This window comes from Carassius carassius, chromosome 48, assembly GCF_963082965.1.
Source record: "Carassius carassius chromosome 48, fCarCar2.1, whole genome shotgun sequence".
Lineage (NCBI taxonomy): Eukaryota > Metazoa > Chordata > Actinopteri > Cypriniformes > Cyprinidae > Carassius > Carassius carassius.
This window is the reverse complement of record NC_081802.1, coordinates 10,970,998-10,989,849: the sequence shown is the minus strand read 5'-3', so window position 1 is coordinate 10,989,849 and position 18,852 is coordinate 10,970,998. Positions and strand designations below refer to the sequence as shown.

The 18,852-nt window shown below is 36.2% G+C and overlaps 1 protein-coding gene across 1 annotated transcript; it reads right to left on the bottom strand.

Moving 5' to 3' along the window:
* Positions 1-2,356: 2,356 nt before the first annotated feature.
* LOC132131178 (phospholipid phosphatase 2-like) lies at positions 2,357-17,964 on the bottom strand. The gene is made up of 7 exons (XM_059543170.1): positions 17,608-17,964; positions 17,446-17,527; positions 4,615-4,766; positions 4,100-4,362; positions 3,969-4,026; positions 2,801-2,977; positions 2,357-2,680 (listed from the first exon to the last, which is right to left on the bottom strand). The coding sequence occupies exons 2-7, from the start codon at positions 17,504-17,506 to the stop codon at positions 2,534-2,536; spliced, it is 858 nt and encodes a 285-aa protein (XP_059399153.1). The 5' UTR covers positions 17,507-17,527; positions 17,608-17,964; the 3' UTR covers positions 2,357-2,533.
* Positions 17,965-18,852: the final 888 nt, after the last annotated feature.

Sequence of the window (18,852 nt, the reverse complement as noted above, 5' to 3'; positions counted from 1 at the left end):
TTATAAGCAGAAAACCTGACATTTTGAATATGAACAATGGCGTGTGACAACTTTAGCTATAATAGTACCAAAGAGGCTAATGACATTTCAGAAACATTGTAAACAATTTTACATACAAAAACAACAATAACAAAAAACGAATACAATTGCTTATTATGCAACATGCAAAATGTCTAGTGCAAAACAACTGACAGGAATTTTGCAGATATGTGTCAAGCTATGAGCCATCTTAATACAAAATGATGCCCACATTCATTATTGAGGAGATTGCCAGCATTACAGCTTCAATAGCTCAAAACACAGTAATGTGACAGCAGACCTTAAATTATCCCCAAAGGAATAAAGGTGACAACTTGACATCATCTAAAGCCCAATCTTGCATAAGCTGAGAGGAATCAGATGGAAACCCACAAAATAACAACTTACATTTGATGTAAAAGGAACACAACTTGCTGGAGTAGGAAGATTTTTCTTTTTTGTCCTACCGTTAATGTTTAGGAACACAAGGGTAAGATGGACACTTTGTTACCATCATGACCAGTGGTTTAAATAACAGTGTTATAACACAAATAAAGAGCGGAGCGTGTAACTACAGACTGGTCACTCACATCAACCTTATCAGTGCAAAATCTTATATAATTTTATAATATATAATGCGAGCAAGAGTTAATTATATGAATTCGGCTTATTAAATAATTCATATAAAATTACACAATTTAACATTAGAATATGGTTATTCTACAGTGCATTTTTTCGCAGCTCCTTCGCCTTGATCTGGTCTGATCAGTAGCTATGTTTCCGTTTCAAGTTGAAAATTTAACTTCTGCACACTAATTGGAATATCACTTAAAACATTTGCAAATAAAGCACCATTTCCATCCAATGAGTCGAAGAAAACAAAATTGTCACTTCCAGATAAACTGACACTAAATATCACCAAGAAAAGTAGGAGAAACCACTGAATATAATAATCTTCATATATAATAATAATAATTGCACCTCAGAGTGACTTTACAATACAATAAGTGCGGTCATTGCTTTCGGAGGTGGATGTCACGTAAGACTGTTCTGGGATACAATAATACATAAATACTTTGGCGACAGACTTTGCTCAGGCATTTCAGAATGACCATAACAACATTTCAGATGCTGTGCAATGAGATCAGTCTGCTGTTTAGTCAGGTTATGCCATCCCATACCGCAAAGTGAATTTTTTTATGTGCATGGAGAAATGTATTCATTAAATGCATTTCTATCTCCATTTATTCACATTAACTATTTTTCGCACACGTCAAAAACCACCTTAAGCGAGCTTAAAAACCTTTGCTAATGAAGGGATTTATATTCAAAGTGTCCATCACTCGTTTCTGTTGTGATATTTCAAAATGCGGATAAACACAGGGTGATGGAAACATGGCTATTGTGATTGGTGATTATTATTGGACTTTTGAGATTAACTCTTGAAAGAAAGCTGACTAACTTATTTTAACAGTCTCATTTGTAGTCATGGCTGTGGCTAAATAAATGGTCAACATTAAATTCATGTCTACTGCAGTGCTGGACTGACAGTAAAGCACCCAACAGAACATGGCCAAAGTAAACGTTGCTTGCAAACCAAATAAGATCAAATGTTTTTGACATCCACTTCTGGCTGACATGTCCTTTTCGGTATGTAAAACTAAAGTTTACATGAGGATTGATATCATCCCTACATAAACAGTATTATTGAAATAGTACTTCTGGATTAAAATATGCTAACTGGATATGCAAACATTAAATGTACATTGCTGATGTTTGCAGTAGAATGCACATGTAATCAAAATCCATTCGACCAGATTTATACTTTAGGTAGTAATATCTAAAACACACACACACACACACACACACACACACACACACACACACATATATATATATATAAAGCATTGCAGTACTCAACCAAAAACACATTAATATTACAAATATTTAATAGGAATTTGGACAAATGCAAACAACAATATAAAGCCAGCTTTTTTAAAATGCAAAAATTTGAAATACAAAGAAGCATAGCAGGCTTGCAGTTGCTGTAGTGGTATCTCACGGTTAAATTTTAAACATACGGGAACAAAAAAAAAGATTATTCACTATTTCCAGTTCAGATATAATTACTTAGGTACATAATATTAGAAATGCAGAAACATTAAGTGATTTCTGAAATTTGTAACTACAGAATGTTGAATTCAGTTTGGTTCTTCAAATGATTTGAGAAAAGCAAGCCATTATTTACACAACAATAAGATTTACAATTCAAATAAGATTATGCATGCCGTACATAACTTGGTTAAATATATATATATCAATATCCTCGGCAAAATCATTTGAATTCAAATAAATTGATTAAATATGTATAAAAAGTTCTCTCTCATTCAAAGGAAAGAAAGAGACCGTAAAGCTTTTTACCAAGGAGGACCATTGTGAGCATGTGCAGTTTTTCTTCGCCCCCTCCCATCAGTCCAGTGGTTTGTGGGAGATGTAGTGTTCAGCCTCATTTCTTTCACACAGGTCCAGAATAGCCTATATGGTTATTCTGCTCTGCCTCACTTGAATGTAAGCTTGGTTTCCGCTCGTCATTTTCCGCTGTCTCTGGACTTGAGCACTGAGGAAAAGTACGGACCTTGAAGGAATTTGAAACGTATCGCACCTGTAAGAGACAATGACTGTTAGCAGTTATGCAATAATAACACCCCAATGTTACATTTATTGACACTTTTATCATAAAATGGGTAACTACCCATTAAAAGGAAAAAAAGGGTTAACTTACAGTGAGAATTGCAATGAGCGCCCCCTGGAGGAGCCCCACCAGCACATCGCTCCAGTGGTGTTTATAATCGGACACACGAGTGTAACCTACATAGACAGCAAAGGCCACCAGGAAGAACTGGATAGTGGGCCTCAGGAGACGAGCCCATTTTGCATTCAATCTGGCCTGAACATACAACTGGTGAGAGAAAAGAGGAATTTTATTATCTGTTTTAGGGGTGCGCGATAAATATCGTGTGATAATTAATGCGCATCTCGTCAGTAAAGCCGGTTCTCTAATCACCAGTAAATTACATCAGGTGCGTGATTTCACATAGAGCAGCTGTTACTACACAGAGTCGTTGTTAACTGACTAGCTGCGCAAACAAATGCTGTTTTACTGACGAGATACGCATTAATTATCGGATTATATTTATCGTGCACCCCTATTCTGTCTAAAAGCATTTAAGTTTTGAATGTTTGCTTTGGAATTAATCAGGAACCTGTACTGAGAATGATGCAGAACCTGACTCGAGACTCGAGACCTGACAGAGATTAGTTTTTATTGTTTTCTTCTCCATGACAGTTGCATTAAATTAGTAACTGTTAGTTTGCAAGCCCCACAATAAAATGATTATTTTAAATACCTGCAAAAATTTTAACTCGTAGACCATATGTACCTCATTGTTTATGATTTATGTCATATCTATACCATGTTCCATGTGCTTCAAAAAACAATTGCTCCTTAAGCTTTAATGCAAAATTTCAGCAAAAATTTAATAGGCAAAAAGGTCCACTGTCAAATGTAGCTCACAAAAAAGGTCACTTTCAAACCAAGCATCTTTCTGTTGGTCAATGTAGAATGAATTTGCATGACCAGTTTGAAATATGCAAAATCTTTGTGAGGAAATCTTTCATGCTGGAAATTCGCAATCGCATGGATTCCTATCGAATAACTAGATTTTGCCTTCAATTTTTTGAATACCAGTAAACGTAACTTAAATCTCACATTTAATGCCTACATTGACATCAATTACAACTGCACAATTAATGACTATTTTCAAACAGGTTTCCCGAACACTTTTTTTCCCCATCTACCACTGGTCACAAAAAACAGATAATCCCACCCCTAGACTTTTGTTAAATGTTTAATGTTTAGAGGGTTAGCATTTAGCTGCAATAGCACTCACCGCTAGAAACAGCATGCAGTACATCCCGAAGGAGGAGTGGCCAGAATAGAAGGACAACCTACAAGTCACACAGTTTCAAAAGAAATTCACTGAAATCAAGCCATTAATCAGATTTATTATAAGAAGCATACCGGGCTTCAGTTACTTCACTTGGGATGCCAGTGCAGTTGATCGAGGCCACGTATCCTTTGCAGACTCTGGGAGCACATACTGTTAAGAAATATGGGCGTGGTCGCCCAATGGTGTACTTGGCCAAGTCTGTCAGTGATTGGCTGACAGCTCCCCCAAACAGGAAGGCACCCAGCACCTTATATATGGCTGACACATATTGATTAAAGGTGGAGTTGGAGTGAATTTTTTTGCTGTACACCAGATATGCTTCACCTGACGATATCTAGAGGAAAAGAGGGAAATAAAAATATTAAGAAATATGCATTTCTGTAGCTTGCAACAAAGATTAAAACAGTTAAGTTAGTTGTAAATATGTAAAACAATTCCATGAGCACATAACGGCGTGTTGTTGTGCATAATAAAACCCTCTGCTGTGCAGAGTCATGAACGGACACTTTGTTGAGAATCAGCGCGTGACTCATGGGATGATGAGATCATGGAAGGGATGATGGAGATCAATGAACGAGGGACTCACGATGATGATAGTGCAGGTGATGGTGACTACGGCCAGTGTCACGTTGGTGATTGTGTCTTGTTTTACAGGGTAACTAATGCTCTCGTCCTGGCAGTAGATGCCTCGCTTGTATGGCTGGGACGTAATATTCATTATCACAAAGGGCAGAGAAGCTACAAGAAAGAAGATGAGACAACAGATAAACAAATAAAGCAATTGAAAGTGATAATGCTTATTAAATGAGAAGTTTATATCTTGTGTGGGGAATATACAGGGTGAATACCCTGAAGCCTGGCTGGGTCATATTTTAATTAAAATATTATAAAATTTAGCATTTGTTTTCCAACCATTTCTAATTACCATAACTTTAAAACAACAACAATATTTGGTTACCATTTAAAATTAAAGTGTCCCTATTATGGATTTTTGAAAATAAGCTTTCACGCAGTATGTGAATGTAAACCGTCTGCAAAGCTGTAAAGCTGAAAGTGCATCATAAAATTATCGTCTCTCAAAAGAAAGAGTTGACTCAGAACTGCTAACTGGTCGTTTAAAAATTGAATTCCATTTCCGTGAAATTCACATCACATCACATGTTCTTCATGGACATCCCGCAAAAACTAGAACGCTGTAGCGCGATCGTGTGGATAACATGTTGACAAGGCGCCATGCTCTGCGCTGTGAAAGTAAATTCAGTATATTTTCACTTACAAAGGATGAGACTGTAAAGAATCAGTGGATAAAGTTCTTCTTTACTACGATAGCACAGCAGTATAATCCCAAACTTTTGCAGTGTTCGTATCATTTCACTGACGACTGCTTCTTCAGTCACCGTGAGTTCAACACAGGATTCATAAAACTGGTTTTCTTTGAAAGATGGCTCAGTGCCCAGTTTGTTTAGACCAGCTTGATCCTCTGATAATTGCTGCTGTAATGTTCTGTCAAGCACACAAAACATGTAGTTGTGTTGTGTATACACTCAGTGCAGCTGTAGGTCTCCAGCTACCTCACGTTATAGCTCTGATCAGCTACTATTGCCTAGAAAATGCTGATTAATATAGAATGTCTGTTGTTTTTAGTTCTTGGAGTCATGATAAAGGATGGAGCAATACATTTGTTTACATCAGGGCCGTGCGCAGACATTTTAAGGGGCAGTGGGCCAAACTAAAACAAAGGGGCACTGGGGGGTGGGTGCTTAATACAAATTATCCAGTTGTTACAAACATACAATTATAAGAGAAGACAGCACACTCTGTAATATTTGACTTTATTGTAGATTTATTGATAAGAGTGGTCTCTCCCTCACTTTCTGAGCCTGCTTCTTCTTTATCTTTAATTGAAGTTAGGGGAGAGTGGGTAAGTTGACCCAGCCCCTGCATCTTGGCAACTGTACACTTTTGCTGTCATGTGACGATGTATTTAGGAAACGGCCATTGAGGGAATGGAAGGCACCATGACCCTAGCCAGGGTTTGAAAATCAGTGTGGTCTGGGTGGGAATTGTGCTATAATAACCCCACTCATTACATACACTTAACATTTTAAAAGAGACAGATATGTAGATGTTTTTTGAATAGGTTTTCTCGGTTTTGGAGGAATGAGCATTGTTAAATTATTTCACATTGCACCATTACTTTAAGTTAGGGGTATATAATTTTATCAGTTGTTTATTGTTCATTCAGCAACACATAGGCCTATTACTGTTATAGTTTTCATTAATAACCATTGCTACATAGATGATAACTTTGTTTAGTGCCCTTATGAATGTTGTTGGCACGACTTTGTGAAAATGTAACTACAATATGAAATGGCATAGACGTAACTTGTTCCACAGATCTCTGCACTAGTGTTATATGCTACTGTTTTGATAGCGATGATAACCTTTATGACAGATAATATCATATGGGTTGTTTTTGCCCTTTGCCTTACCGTATGTGGTAATAACATGTATGGGAATAACAACAAAAACATGTCTGTGGGCTCTGATGATTACTATCAGTTTAAGTTCTGGCAGTGTTGCCCGATATTGCTATGAAAACAATTAAAAATATCTTTCCACCTGTTGTCACTAATGGCCAACAAACACTGTTTAGTCTGTTTTTAGGAAGGCTACAACTTGTGTTCATAATATGGTTTCAAAAACAATTAAATATTGAAATTTAAACTTAATTTGGTTGGTTTTATGTTGTTAAAGTTAACTAAGAAAATAAATGACTGTCTGTAAAAGGAAATTATTAAATTAGTTTTTAAATCATTATTTATCTCACATGGGTTTGAATGCGATTGCACTGACTGTCAACTTACCCCAAACCCAGGGCTAACTGAGCCAGCATAAATCTATATTATATACCAATAAACTACAAATTTTTAACATTTATACTATTTTTTTACTATTTATAGGCCTACTATTAGTATGGTTTTAATAAAATATGTGATATAGATTACTAGTATCAAGACAAGTGATTATAATGGGAAATATACTTAATTACAAGAATTTACCTACTGGCTTGCTGGAGCGTTGTATTTATGTTTGCAATGTTGAACTGCCTTTAGCAGCCTCCCTTCGCTCTTTCTCTCTGTGTCTTTTTTGTGAATGCATTTCTTTTTTTTTTGGTCTACGAATTTCCTGTAATCTATATTAGATCTGACTGGGTACAATAATTTGTCTAAATTCTAAGAATTGCTTGAAGTTGTTAGCACTTTTAGATGGTCATTACCGACAAAAACAAAGTACCAACTAAATTACTAATTCAGCAGATCAACCAATGAAATGTCTTTCTTTTTTTTTCACAGTGACATTACTCTCATGACAAGCACATTTTCCATCCATTAAATTATGAATTTACATACCGTATTTTTCGGACTATAAAAGTCGCACCTGAGTATAAGTCGCATCAGTCCAAAAATACATCATGACGAGGAAAAAAACATATACAAGTCGCACTGGACTATAAGGGTATTCCCCCGTTTTGTCAAAATTAATTTTGATAAATAAGTCGCACCTGACTATAAGTCGCAGGACCAGCCAAACTATGAAAAAAAGTGTGACTTATAGTCCGGAAAATACGGTACATATGTGTGTGTGTGTGAGTGTGTAAAGCATTAAATACTTGGCAAATAAAACTGGAGCAGTTCTTTATGCATCATAGATAATTACATGAAATGCAGTAGTTCTATTATTATTATTATTATTATTATTTTTAATAATTTGCAGAACAACATCTGAATTCTGCCATGGAAGCAGTGACAATTTATCGTACCTGTTTTTTCCAAAGAGTCACATGGAATTTTATCCCACGCCATCTTTACCCAAAGCACATTGCGAGCCATATCATAAACATGACCGTACACATCCACTGCCCAGACATCCTTTCCACAATGCCTTGGTTGGTGAACTGATGTGGCTGGAGATGCACATGTCTGAATCAAGCCACAGCGTGATCCTTTAATGAATGGAAAATTCTCTTGGGACATTCAGAGATGTTACAAAAATTATTTGGCAAACATGTTATCCTAATCCACAGCAACTGAAGAGAACAGTAAGAGCAATGCTACTTCCTGTAAATCCATTTTCTTTTGATAAAGTGGGTGTATAAGAGAATAGTGTTGTCGTAAGTCTGTGTGTCTTTACTGCCACAAAATAATCTCCCGTTTGAAAGTGTTCTATAGAATTTGTAGATATTTTAGATATGCTATGAATGCCAAGGACCTATAGAGATTATCAGAAAGATACTACACGAGTAGGAAACCATAGTCAAAAATTTTAAATTTGATTGTGGATCTTCTGGTTGACTCAAATCCAGAACTGCTCAACTGTCATTTATACCACTGTGTTATTACAATGTAAAAGAGGATCTGAGAGACAGATAGTCAGTTCTGTCACGTTTAACTCTAGGCTTAATATGAAGGAACTGCTTTCACAAAGGCAGTTTTCATATTTAAATAATATCTTCAATATAATTCTACGAAGGCCTTTAAAAATACACAAAAAGTTTTTAATCGGTCAACAAAGAGCTCATTAATAAATCACATAATATACTACAAAAAATATTTATAGAACCCCATTTATACAAGAATGTGGCCCAAACTTGCACCAAACAAAACACAAATGTTGTATTTCCTTCAAAACTAATTTTTTTTATTGTTTACAAGGATGTTTTGTCCTTTTTTTGTTTTAAAATAACAATTAGATGTTTTTTTTAAAATATGATCTGTTGATTAAATGCATAAGCAGCAGACTAACTGATGAATGAAATCACTGACGAAAATGAACAAGAAAATTCGTTTTTTAAAACTCATCTTCTGTTGTCAGTTTATAGGGAAAGAGTAAATTTAACTCTTAAATTAATTCTATTTTAAAAGTTTTGGCACGAGAGATTTAGAAACTTAAATTATTGATAAAATTATTAATCTTATTGATTGAAAATATACTGTATTTCCATGCACTGTGGTCTGAAAAGTGACTATACACACACAAAAAAACAATGCACTGACAAACCTTCAAGCTGATATCCACAGTGGCGCACTATTAAAACCATACAGCTCATGTAACTCTGGCCCCAAAAGTAATTATTATTAAGTTGTATGTCATTCAACATACAATTTTGAATGTTGAAGTAATAAAAGTTGTGTTATGCTAAAAGAAAACACACATTTGTATATTACCTTAAATCGTTCACTAACTAGTTTTTTTAAATAATGTGATCCACTTGCAGAAAATTGTTTACTGAATAGAAACTTGTATTTTTGTTTCCATTAAAGAGATTAATTCTTTACATACAATGCAAGAAAAAGAAACTTTCCCTCGGGTCTCATAGACCATCCTGTTGAGGGAGACCCCAAAAGACTGGCTACAGTTTTAGCACTCCATTGAGATTCACACACTTTGAAAAGGTTCTGGAGCTGAGCTTGGATGGACTTTTCTGCATGTTTGCCAGCTGAATACACACATAAAATATCTAAATAAATGGCCAATAAAACAGTTTCATTTTTCCCTTTTCCTCTCAAAACCTTTAAACTGTTAATGACACATTATTAGGAAACAAAAAGATGGGTAAGACTGCAAAAACGTTTTTATTTTGCTACAGGCACATTTTTATGGTGAATAGAAAACAAAAAAGAACAAAACAAAAAAAAAATCACCCAAAGGAGTACTTTTATTTCAAAATGTCTTTGACTAATGACAAACACAATCAAAACTCGTAGAAATATAAAGGACTGAGTCTAAAATCTGTAAACTTTACATTTAAAATGGCTAAGCTATATAATCTGGTACTCCGTGTAATTCATCAGTATTACTCCTGAAATATTTTCCATGCTGTGTATCCAAAGAATTAAGTTAGCATAAAAGTACATTAAATGAGGCCAACATGGAAGAGCTTCAAAGGGTTTGAGTTCAAAGCCTCAGTTTGAAAGGTTTAAGGTCGGCAGTCATTTAATTACGCAACGAAACAGGACTGCAGGGAGAGATGTGGTGCAAAGGAGTGAGAGGGCGAGATGTGCTTGAAGAAAGTTGTGCTTGACACCCAACTGGGACTGTGCTTAAGGAAAAGCGAACCTCGTTACAGCTGTTGCCAGTCGTCACCCTTCAACCGTTCCCTGAAACAAATGAGTTCCATTTGAAGGTACAGGAAGTGAAATTTCCTGTAAAACATTAAGGGAATCCGTTTGGGTATGAAGTCTTTTTACGAGTGTTTTAATGTTTTTTTTTCTTCTTCGTGCTACGCGAGTAAAAGCAATGCACTATTCCTCTTAACTAAGAATAATCAGATTTAGTCAGAATAATCAGTTTTTCCCTGAAATAAGTAGTTTAAGAATTTTTACATTTCTGTCTTGCATGCAATGAAAGTGGATAGGGTCCAAATTAAAGTAGTTCATACAACTCTATATTCCAAGTCATATGATTAGTACTGTCATGATTCCTCAATTAAATTTAAGTACTCAATTATAAAAAAAAAATTTTTTATTGCACGTGTTGATTAACTTTGGAGTCTTTCAATCCCTCCAGCGCCACCTCTAGCATCCAAAGTTGCACTTAAGTTAATGCTATTAAGTTTTGAACTATATTTAGATGGGATTTGTTTCCCTCTCATTCCTCGGCTCATACTATATAAGTCAAATGGAGACCAAAATTTTTAATTCTGCAGGTCAAGTTTTTTTTTTTTATAGTTTGTAAGACCTACTTTTTCAAAATTGCCCTAGATTGTTTGTCTGATTTTCACCGAAATTGGCTCAGATCATCTTTAGACCCTGCTGGCAAGAAGTTATGGAATTCAAGTTGATCAAACTATTCACAAAGAAATTTGCGAACATATTCAAAGAAATAAATGAAAAAATTAACATGAGGCTATATCTTCACAATGTTTTAGCATATTCCGACCAAACTTGGTGTGTGTCATTTTAACAGTGACTTGAGGCAAAATGCATAGTTTAAGCACAGCATCACTTAGTGATGGTCTCTTTAGATTCAGTGCAGCATGCCTAGACGAACCATACCAAATGTTCCCATGTCAGACATGGGCATTATAGCCATTTTTAATTTCGATGTAAAATGCTATATTTTACAAACACATTGGCAAATTGTTACAAAACTCCTCCTAGACCAAGGCAAGGTTTCACAATATATGTTAAGAGGCGTAACATTTCCGTCTCATGCTTGAAGCATTCAGCCAATCACAATGCATTGGATAGCTGGCCAAATCACAGCACACCTCGCTTTTCAGAGAGAAGAGCCTTATGAAAATTGACATGTTTTAGAAGGCGGGGCAGGGGCAAAGAGGAGAAACAATAATGTACAGTATGTGGAAAATGTGTTTTTTTTTTTTTTTACCTTAAACCACATAAACATTTCATTACACTAAATAATGTTCTTTTTAGCAGCATCATATGACCCCTTTAATGCATCAATGAATTTGCTGGAATGATCCCAAACTATGTTTGAGGCTGTATCTTTGCAAATCTTTGGCATACTGACACCAAACTTTGTATTTGCCATCGTCACCTTACTATAACCACACCACATCAATTTGGTAACAAAAGTGATACACCTTTTATTAATAACTAATAATGAAATTTCCAAAAATTTTAATAACTTCTGATGAAATCAATGATTTGAACTAATGATTAAATGAACATCCTGCTAAATATCTCTTCTTGTGTTCCACAAAAGAAATTAAGTCACATATTTAATAACATGAGGCCAGGTGAGTAAATGTTGTCAGATTTGTAATCTGTGAGGGAAACTAATTTAAGGTCACTGCAGCATTTCAACAAAACAAAGCAACATGGTGACTTAACCTAAAGAATGAGGAGATAATTAAGGTTGGTGACTGTGGAAATGTTGAAGGACTATTGATTTACATCCTTTTGTTGTCCTCTTGCTCATCTCACAGACAAAAACGAGCTTGCCCTTCCTATAGTCTCCACCTCATTCATGTTTTCCTCTTTGTTTAGAGCATTCTCCCCCTCATTCACATTCACTATAAATACGAAGGGCAGAACAGAGTGTTGCTTTATTTGGTTCAAACTTATGTGCAGTTACAGTATGTGGGATGATTGGTGGCAAGTTACGCTTTCCCTCACACCACTGGAGGAACGCCAGAGCCATTACTGCACCAAACCAACAGTTTCATTCAGTATTCAAAAGGAAATGTTCACAGCAAAATACAATTCTGTTATTGTTTACTCACCTTCATGTTATTCCCAACCCTGAAGATTTTCTTTCTTACACAGAACATTTAAGTAAATGTTCATCAGAATGTCTGGATACAATGAAAGTGAATGGGTACCAGAGACTGTATAGTTCAAATAAACACAAAGAATACGCATTATGAAAGCACCATTGTGGTCCAGAGTCATATATATTCCAACTCTTTGTAAGTCATATGTGTGAGAATCTGTGGTCACCATTCGTTTTCATTGTATGGAGAACAGCATATTTGACATTCCATAGAAAACAGAGGGACGATAAACAATGGCACATTTTTTTGTTTCGAGAGAACCTTTCCTTGACCTTCAGTATTCAGTAGCACAAACCAATGTAGCTTTTCCAACGGCAAGATACTTTTATTCCAACAAGCAGCACTACAATCCTGACTGTTCTATTTTAACATGATCATCCTTAACGGAGTCTTTAATGTCAGATAAATACTGATCTGGGTGGAAATAAATAAATATAGAATTTATTCAATATAAGTTTGATAAATTCTGTTTGCACTTTTAAGAATGTAGCATTACTGTAGCTTAACTTCTGTAGATAATGAGCAGCTTGTTTGGAACGTCTCAAGAAACTGGTGTAGGATTTATTCTGAAACAATTTTCACTCAGAAACAGTGTAGCTTTCCTAGCACTGCTATGATGATGTTGGTCCAAGAAACCAAAATTCAGAGAACATTTTGCTCATTTACAGTAAATCCAAATTGCGCTGCTTGCAGTTTCAAGAACGCATGAGCTGGTGCGTTTTCTTTTTTCCAGTGTCTTTGGTTTTGGCTACACCGCAGTTTGTAGGGAATAGCCTATTTTCTTAGGGTCAGCATTGACCTTCACCTTGATATTGGTTCACCACTTTTCATTATCAAACACACCCTATGTTTTTATGGACTTATCTTATATACTAACATGTTTCAAGGTGCATTAACAAAAACACTCAGCTTTCAACACCAGACTCGATCCATTCTGACTTCATTTCAACATTCGAAGCATAATTCATATGAGCCAAACCCACAATGATCACGTTCGGTTCCTGCTCTGAAGATGAAAATGAGATGTTCTTGATTTTCTTTGTGGGTTTTCTGGAGGACCATCATAAGTGTTTACAAAAATATAATCCTGTCGCCCCTTAAGTGAGAGTTTTGAGGGCGGTCTGTCTGCCGGCAGCAGTCCCTGAGCTGTAGTTTGGCAAGGCCGCCTGACTCATTTGGAAGTTATGTGGAGAGTGTACAGCCTCGCAGGAGAGTCTGGAATCCTACTTCTAGAAGAAACGCCCACCCTCCTCCTCTTCTCTTTTACCATACACTAAAGTCTGTTGTCCCAGCCCTCTACCTCCCCACGCTAATGCTAGTGTTTTATTTACACTCATCAAATCCATGGACATTTATAACACTGCGTGGGAAACAGGTTAACTAGTATGCTAGTAGTTTAAGCAACTGAGTTTTGCTTTTTTAAAAAAAATCTGTAATTAATGGAACAGTATTTTTATCCCTCATATTATTATTCTCATGATGTGACCAATTTCTGAACAATTTTGTTGTTAATGTTGAAACTGCCATCTCATGCAGACCTTTCTGAACAAATTTAACCAAGACTTGAAATATAATGTATGACAGTCCCAACAGCCTGAACTTTTCCTTGTCCTTTCCATTTTTTTTCGCCAGTAGGTTTTTGAAATTAGTCCAAATTGTGTGGCAACATGTCTTTGCTGGTTATTCCATAATACTAAGATTCTAAAAACTCTAAAAACTGTTCCTCACTTGTGGAATGAATCTCTTATTTATACCCAAACAGCAGAGTTTTTTTTTTTCACATTTATAATGAACCGATTTCTACCTCAAATGTTGTACTTTTAAACTTTCTATTCATCAAAGAATCCTAAAACTGTATTACAGGTACCACAAAACTGTTATCAACATTGATAAATGTTTCTAGAACACAAAATCAGCATATTATAATGATTTCTATAGGATCTTGTGACACTGAAGACTGGAGTAATGATATTGAAAATTCAGCTCTGCATCACAGGAATAAATTACATTTTATATATATTATTATAATATATTAAAATAGAAATATTTCACATTAATACCATTTTAAAGTGTATTTTGAGCAGATAAATGCAGCCTTGGTCAGCAGAGACTTCTTTCAAAACCATTTTTTTTAATGTAGTATACATATATGTGTGTGTGTGTATATATATATATATATATATATATATATATATATATATATATATAGAATTTTTACATTTACATTTATGTTTTATAGCATTCCATAAAAATAAATTTTCTATACTTCTTGTTTGTGTAAACTACATGTCTGTTCTAGTTTGTACTTTGCTGAAGAAAGTATTTATTTCAGCATTCATGTTTCATTTCCTTAATATGAATCACTTGTTTTAACATTCCTCAGCTGTTAGTCACTTTGGATATCAGCATTTGCATACAGGCCCTTAAAGCATTATAAAAAGCATCCTTGTATGCCGTGGAAATTTGACAAAATACCAATAAAATTAACATGTACAAAAAGGGTCTGCTAAAACAAGAAATGTTCTTTCACTGTTCTTTACAATATTAGTTATTAAATAAAAAAACTGAGTACATCAGAGATACCGGGGGAAAAAAGGCCTGGAAAGTCCTTCAGTACTGGACCAAATGCTTGGCTTAAAAATAAACTGATAAGCTTTGATAACGCTCAGCAATTTCACTTTCACTGAAGTAAAACACTGATCTTGCACCTTTGACTTGCAGATGTATCAGTGCACTAGAATAGATGCTGAATATTATCTGTCAAACATTATTTCTGTCAATACTTCATGATTGATGATGTAAAAAAAACAGCAGTAAAATACACACTGTTGGCTTGTGAGCTAAAGTAAAAGCCAGACTGTGTTTGTGTGGAGGGAAACTTTACTTCGAAGGAAAAGAGAAGCAGAGGGTGGCGGGCTGGATTGAATGTCAAATTCAGGGTTGGGAAAAGGATATTACTGCCGAGAAACGCTTACAGAAATTCTTCAGTAGCTGAACTCAACTGGATTCTGGGACTTTCTGTTGTTACTGAAGCAATCTTAGAGGCTGATATTTATTTGAAAATGACTGAATAATCCCACCTGTGCTTGCTTTTATTAGCTCAAGTCAAAGTGTCTCAAATTTACAGGCCTTTGCACTCTCTCTTATGTCCTTGTAGATCAATCAGAAACCAAATTATGCATACACACTGATGTAGTTATGGGCGACACTGAAGAAGTTATTGACCTTCCTCAGATGTGCCCTTATTTATTTCCATATATGCATCTTTATGAGAAAACTGACCTAACTGAAAAACGATCTGCAACAAGTTGGAAATTCTTTAATGCGATTTTTAATTATTAATGACAGAATGTTAATTTTCTGTAAATGATTCTGAGTAAGAAAAATGGTGATGGTATTTCTGTGTAAACTCTTCAAAAGCATCTGAAATCCAACGATGTCAAGTGGTACAACCCTCAAGACCCTCATCATTGTGTGTCAATGAATTAAAAGAGCATATGACTAATATATATCCATTTTAAACTAGATTTTTAAAAATATTTTTTTTCCTTTTCTCCAAGTTGTCATTAACCCTAGTACAGCCTACATGTGAGGTAAGAAACATCTAATATGGTCCTTCATGTCACCGTTGGATTCCCTTAATGGACTAGACAAGACAATATTGTCCATCCCTGTCCATAACAAGGACAGATAACTTTAAATCGGTCACTTCATCTAGATATAGAGATATGTGCACCATGGTAAAGCTGTAGTCGTAAACTAAAGGTGAAGGATCATGCCTATGGCACATGCCTAGAGCACCCTCATGAAATCAAATGCTGGAGGTTGGAGAGCACAGACACAATAAAGGGCTTCAAAGGGGCAGGTGCAGAAACTTCATCTCCCAAACGTCAGAGCAGGGTTACCTCATGCGGATAAAAAAAAACAATGTTTCCAAAGGTTGTAATGGTCATGATGGTTCGTACTCACTTTAGCACTGAGGCAAGACAAATCTTTTGGTACTATGTGACTATTTTAGGTTGTTTATGGTCACTGGTTTGTTTCATGGTTGGTCTGCGAGCAAAGTCTTGAATAAAGCCAAAAACGCAAGAAAAGGAACATTTCTGTGGCACTACATGCTGCCACACACCGGGAAACACTGACAGGCTTGGATCACATTTCCATTAGCAAATACTAAGCTTCCTGAACTTGTAGAACACACCTCCAAATACATAATTAAAAATGAAAAACTTCTAAAGACCGGCCCCTTATCATGACACAAACACACTTGACATATTGGACATGGCCTAAACCAGGGATAGGCAAGTTCGGTCCTAGAGAGCCACAGTCCTGCAGAGTTCAGCTCCAACCCAGAAAAACAAAAAAACCTCACCTGTCAGTAGTTTTAGTAATCCTGAAGACATTGATGTCTAGGACCGAACTTGCCTACCTCTGGCATAAACCATTTTCTTGTTACAATGAGTAAGATAATATATATTAAATATATTGACAAATGTCAAAAACTAGGCCAGACTGGTCTTAAAATTATACATGACATCATAGATTTGTATCAACAACAGGTCAAAATAGTTTATTGCAATTTGGTGCAAACACAAGCCAGTTTTGTAGAGAATTACAGTTTGTATGTCAATGATCATCTAACGGTCTCTTAATTTTTTTTATAACTGAAAAATACGCATACAAATTATATTGGTGTGTGTGTGTGTGTGTGTGTGTGTGTGAGAGAGAGAGAGAGAGAGAGAGAATGTATGCACAGCTGTATTTTATCAGTCGATCAGATTATCAGGATGTCTCATGCACGCACGTGCACACACATTCACAGAGTTACAAACATTCACATCTGTACATATCTGTTGTCACACAGAAATATTTATTTTTTTATTATGTTTTTAAAAATCTTTTCTCCCTTCCAATACAAATACATTTAAAGCTTTTTCCATGTCAGTTATTCGTCAGTAGCCTAACCCAGTTACTATATTGTTTACAAATTAAAATCTCATTAAAGAACTGAATAAAATAGAGGAAGCTACATAAAAGCATTAAACCAACAACTTACACGTTTAAAGATGAACTTCAAATCAGTACATTGGACGCTGAAACATTGAACTCACTTACCTACAACAACACACATCAAGTCCACCAGGACGAAGAGTTTATTTTTCCTCCAGTCCGTCATAATTTCTTTAGCTCGGATGCGCTTGAAAACTAGCACTTTAAAACTCACTTCATTTATGAGCTAATATGAAAAATAATCCACTTGGAAGAAGCAAAACAAACCTAACGCGACCAGTCACGCGAGTTCTTCCGGCTCTGCTGCTGTACCTGCGCGGTTCGCGGTTCGCGCTTCACTTCAGCTCTGAGGTGACGGTGAACGGCGCGAGACCTTCAAGACTTTATATATCAAGCACTTCAAAGGGTGACGGCAGTGCCACGTTGGTGCACATGTTGCTTTTGTAAAAACGGACTGGCTGGTGTGTTCACCCCTCCGGCTGTTATTTTTTTTTTTGAGGACGCATCCACCTCTTTTCCAAAAGCAGGCTACTGTGTTCCCACTCGCGCTCCCGCCGTGTCCACACCTTGACAGTCAGTGAGTGTGGCACGCGCCTGCGCACACGCACATCACAGCTGCCCTTTGAGCCGAAGCGCAAACAAACGGAATATGACACATACTTTTATGGCATATCATGACATAAATATGAACCTGGCCAATTATTTGTACTACATTTATCTGTCAAATTAAATCGTTACATCCGTTGTTGACCATGTGATGATTTACAAGTAGCCTGATATCTGTGTGAATGTAGCGCTCATAGATAGATAGATAGACAGACAGACAGACAGACAGACAGACAGTCAGATAGATAGATAGATAGATAGATAGATAGATAGATAGATAGATAGATAGATAGATAGATAGATAGATAGATAGATAGATAGATAGATAGATAAACAGACAGAGATAAGGATGGATGGATGGATGGAGACAGACAGACAGACAGACAGATAACCCAATGCTTCATAACAACTTCTCTATACAGCTGGGCTCATCAACCATTACTCCTTCGAGGAACACCAGAAACCTAGGAGTTGTGATGTATCATCAGTTAAGCTTCACAGACCACATTGCTACAACGACCCGGTCCTGCAGATTTGCCTTATACAACATTAGGAAGATTAGACCCTTCCTGTCAGAGCAAGCCACCCAACTTCTTGTTCAAGCTCTTGTTCTCTCCAGACTGGACTATTGTAATGCTCTCCTGGCTCTTCCTGCATGTACTGTCAAGCCTCTACAATTGATCCAGAATGCAGCAGCGAGGGTTGTCTTCATTGAGCCAAAAAAAAGCTCATGTTACTCCTCTCCTCATCAGGTTACACTGGCTACCAGTAGCCGCTCGCATCAAATTCAAGGTACTGATGCTTGCCTACAAGACGACCACTGGCACGGCACTTACATACCTAAACTCACTGGTTAAATCTTATGTGCCCTCCAGAAGTTTGCGCTCTGCAAGTGAGCGACGCTTT

Coding starts and splice junctions, on each gene's coding strand:
- LOC132131178 (XM_059543170.1), bottom strand. CDS start 17,506: ATGACGGACTGGAGGAAAAATAAACTCTTCGTCCTGGTGGACTTGATG. Junction 4,363..4,614: donor TCACCTGCACTATCATCATC/GTGAGTCCCTCG, acceptor CTTTTCCTCTAG/ATATCGTCAGGTGAAGCATA. Junction 2,681..2,800: donor CGCTCATTGCAATTCTCACT/GTAAGTTAACCC, acceptor TGTCTCTTACAG/GTGCGATACGTTTCAAATTC.